The sequence below is a fragment of the Primulina huaijiensis genome, chromosome 11 (assembly GCF_012295235.1).
Source record: "Primulina huaijiensis isolate GDHJ02 chromosome 11, ASM1229523v2, whole genome shotgun sequence".
Taxonomy (NCBI): domain Eukaryota; kingdom Viridiplantae; phylum Streptophyta; class Magnoliopsida; order Lamiales; family Gesneriaceae; genus Primulina; species Primulina huaijiensis.
In genome coordinates, this window is record NC_133316.1 from 17,918,422 (window position 1) to 17,922,152 (window position 3,731).

Genomic DNA, 3,731 nt, shown 5'->3' on the forward strand with positions numbered 1-3,731 from the left:
ATATAGATCGGATATACCCATCACCTATATAGATTCGTGAGATAATCTCAAAAGAAACATACTCCATATATATATATATATATATATTCTATTTTATTAAAGTTGTGGACATTATAGTAACCACCCAGTAAAGATACCAACGTTTTCTTATAACTTTATCTTTATATTATACTAATATTACACTTTTGTTTTTGGTTTTTTAAATTTCAACACACACTTTTATTTTTATTTTTTATTTCAACAATTCAAATATCAATTTAGTCTCTCCATAATTTGTCAAATTTCACTTTAGTTCATCGATAATGATAAAAAAAAATTGTAAACACACATCACGTAGAGTAGGTCTCTTGAAACGATCTCACATATTTATATTTGTGAGATGAGTCTATCTCATTCTTATCTACCATGATCTCTCAAGATTTTTTTTTCAAAATAAATAGTTTTCAAAATAAATAAATAAAATAATTATAAAAGATACGTGTCCCTTAGCCCTTAGTTCTAGCAGTGTCCATTTCCACAAGACAGCCACCTTAAATTAATTCATCAAGAAAATAAATTAAAAACATAAAACCCAACACATCCGGCAAAATCTAGGCCGATCATTCACCTGCCCATATAAATCAACAGCCAAGATTCGACCTCCCTTCCACCCCCCTCTCTCACGCATAAAGGTCCCTAACCAGATTCCCCTTCACAATTCAAGATTCATTCAGCTGACTGTTGCTCGAATCCTCGACACACACTTGGTCTGTAAATCTATAGATTCGCTTTGCTGTATCTATACCTCTGCTGATGGCGGATCATATCAAGGAAGATGTGAAAAAGGAGGAATCTTTTATGGAAAAGATTGCTGACAAAATCCGTGGTGGTGATTCTTCGTCGTCGTCTGATTCTGAGAGTGAGAAGCCGGCGGCGTTTAAGGATAAGGCGTACCGTCTCTTTGGGAGGGAGAAGCCTGTTCACAACGTCTTCGGCGGTGGCAAAGGTGAGTCAGAATAGAGAAGAAAGAAGAAAAAATTCGTTTAAAGTTTTAGTTAATTTTGCGTGCGTGTGTGGATATATGTATGTATATTTTGGAATTTTTTGCTATATTATGCGATCTAAAAAATGGTAGAAACTTGTCAAATCTAGGGTTTTTTTGTTTTTTCTTTTTTTTTTGTTGGGGGGGGGGGGGTTGCTGTCATTAATTTCTGAAATATTGAACCTGTGAAGTTTTTGAAATTTTTGTGTTCTTTTATTTTTAGGGTGTTCTTTCTATTTTTTGAAATTTTATGCCATCGACGTAAGATTTTTTAGATGAAATTTTTTATTTTTATCAAGATTTTGAATTGATCGTTTTCGATGCGGGGAATTTTGCTTGTTGTACGAATTTGGTTAGTTTTCATCTCTGCTTTTTTTTTTTGGTTCTTATTCCTGAAGTTGGATCCAGATCTAGTTAGTGAAATTGAAGGGATGGTACTGATTAATTTTCTAATTTCGTGTTAAAGCCTTGAAGTGGAAATCCACTCGAGATGTTGTATGAACTCTAGGAACGTTAATCATATATGTTCCGATTAGTCAGTTGAGATATTTGAAGCTAAACATGTAATCTAAATGAAACGTCCTTGAAATATTCTGCTGTAGCATGTATCTGAAATTGATCTTTAATGTTCTTGATTCTTAGCGGCTGACTTGTTCCTATGGAAGGACAAGAAACTTTCGGCCGGAGTGCTTGCTGGGGCAACGGCGATCTGGGTTTTGTTCGATGTCATTGAATACCATCTGCTCACATTGGTCTGCCATACTTTGATTCTTGTGTTGGCTCTCTTGTTCTTGTGGTCAAATGCTACCACTTTTATCAATAAGTAAGATGTCTTATCTATTTACTTTAATGTCTTGCGTAAATGGGATGCTAATGATTCGTGTTCTGCTTTTCGTTTAGGTCTCCACCACGAATCCCAAAAGTCGAGATTCCCGAAGATTCGACTAGGCAATTTGCATCTGATCTGAGGGTTGAGATCAATCGGGCATTTGCTGTTCTCAGGGACATTGCGATGGGAAGGAATTTGAAGAAGTTTCTCTTGGTATGTTGTTCCTTCACTTGAATATTGACTTGTTCCTATGGCTCTCTTGGCTAATGAAATAAGTTCTTTTGTAATATTTCGAAATTTGATTTAGCTGTAAATGGATCTATTACTGAAGATCTTACCACTTTCATTCCATGCAAGTTTCTAAAAGTAGATTACATTATTAAATCAAATTTCAGTTCATGGTTTCTATTTCCTCTAATCTACTAGTGTGTGGCGATGAGTGAAACTGGGTGGTACTATGTAGTAATTTATATTCTATATCTTTGTTGCATTTTGAACTCATTCTTCTACACCAAATGCTGTTACTAAGCAGGTGATTGCTGGCTTGTGGGTCGCGTCACTTGTCGGAAGTTGTTGTGATTTCTTGACCCTACTATACATTAGTACGTCTGAGAATCAATATGACATTAACTAAATTGTCATTATTTATCTAAATGATCATGTTCTAACACAATCTTTATTTTATAAACAGTTGTTGTGTTGATGTTCACCGTGCCTGTGTTTTACAATAAGTATGAGCGCCAGGTGGACTCTTTTGCTGAGAAGGCAAATGCCGAGTTTAATAAACAGTACGCAGTGTTCGATGCTAAAGTTCTGAGGAAGATTCCAAGAGGGCCATTGAAAGACAAGAAGGCAGCTTGAGCACATGTCATGTACGCATTTTGTGTAGGTTTGACATGTTCATCTGCTATTCAGGTTTCGTGAGGGTGTCGTAATGTTTACATATGTTTGGATGATATGCTATCTTTTTTCGATTTCGTTTAGGAGCCTAAGTACCTCGTCAGGATGAAATTTGGAATGTTACATGTTCAACAGTGGTGTGAATTTCTGTGGTTGATTGTACTTGGCATGGCTCATCATAATGTTATTACATTTCGATCTTGCTTTTCATGTCGGTTTCATAATATCTGTGCTGGTAAATTTAAGTGCAAAATAACGTACGTAAAAAAGGAGAAAACTTAATATCTCCAGCTTGGTACGTTTTGGCATGATGGATCCTTGCGAATGCTTCCTTCATCTTTGAGTCAACTAAGTCTGTCTGGTATTACGTCCGCTTCTGATTCTATTATTATGAAAATTATGTCGTGACATTATCGTCTTGGTCACTCTAGTTTTACTTGTTTGAAATGATTTTTTTCCTTATTTGATAATAAAATTCTCAATATACTCGTGAATCATGTCAATTGGCTGGGCATAGTCGTACTACTTTTGCTCCAAAACCATATACACCATTTACATCGTTCGCTTTGATTCACGGTGATATGTGGGTCTTTCCCCACTTAGTCTTATGGTCGACTATGGTTCATAATGTTCATTGATAATCACACATCGGTTACATAAGTTTATCTCTACCATAATAAATCCGAGTCTGCAAATTTTTTTCGAAGTTCCATAAGATGATCCAAACTTAATTTCACTCTTAGATCCATTGTATTGATAACGATAAATAATACTTCTTGGTGACTATCTTGTAAACAATGAAATCTTGCATAAGAGCTCTCGTGTCGATAATCCACAACAAAATGGGGGTGTGAAAGAAAAAATTGACATTTTTTTGGAGGTAGCTCATGTTCATCAACCATATTCATGAGTATTTGTGGGGGGAATTCCATTTTAATAGCCATCTATCTCAGAAACCGATTACTCAGTCGACACTTCAGC

General features: G+C 35.5%; 1 protein-coding gene across 1 annotated transcript; it reads left to right on the forward strand.

Moving 5' to 3' along the window:
• Nucleotides 1-638: 638 nt before the first annotated feature.
• Nucleotides 639-2,960, forward strand: LOC140988735 (reticulon-like protein B4). The gene is made up of 5 exons (XM_073457791.1): nucleotides 639-985; nucleotides 1,664-1,844; nucleotides 1,922-2,063; nucleotides 2,383-2,452; nucleotides 2,542-2,960. Exons 1-5 carry the CDS (start codon nucleotides 793-795, stop codon nucleotides 2,709-2,711), a joined length of 756 nt encoding a protein of 251 aa, XP_073313892.1. The 5' UTR covers nucleotides 639-792; the 3' UTR covers nucleotides 2,712-2,960.
• The last annotated feature ends 771 nt before the right edge of the window (nucleotides 2,961-3,731 follow it).

What these genes read in the sequence shown, in the direction of transcription:
- LOC140988735 (XM_073457791.1), top strand. Translation starts at nt 793, where the DNA reads ATGGCGGATCATATCAAGGAAGATGTGAAAAAGGAGGAATCTTTTATG. An exon ending in GCTACCACTTTTATCAATAA is followed by an intron (nt 1,845 to 1,921) that starts GTAAGATGTCTT and finishes CTTTTCGTTTAG; the next exon opens with GTCTCCACCACGAATCCCAA. An exon ending in ATTTGAAGAAGTTTCTCTTG is followed by an intron (nt 2,064 to 2,382) that starts GTATGTTGTTCC and finishes GTTACTAAGCAG; the next exon opens with GTGATTGCTGGCTTGTGGGT.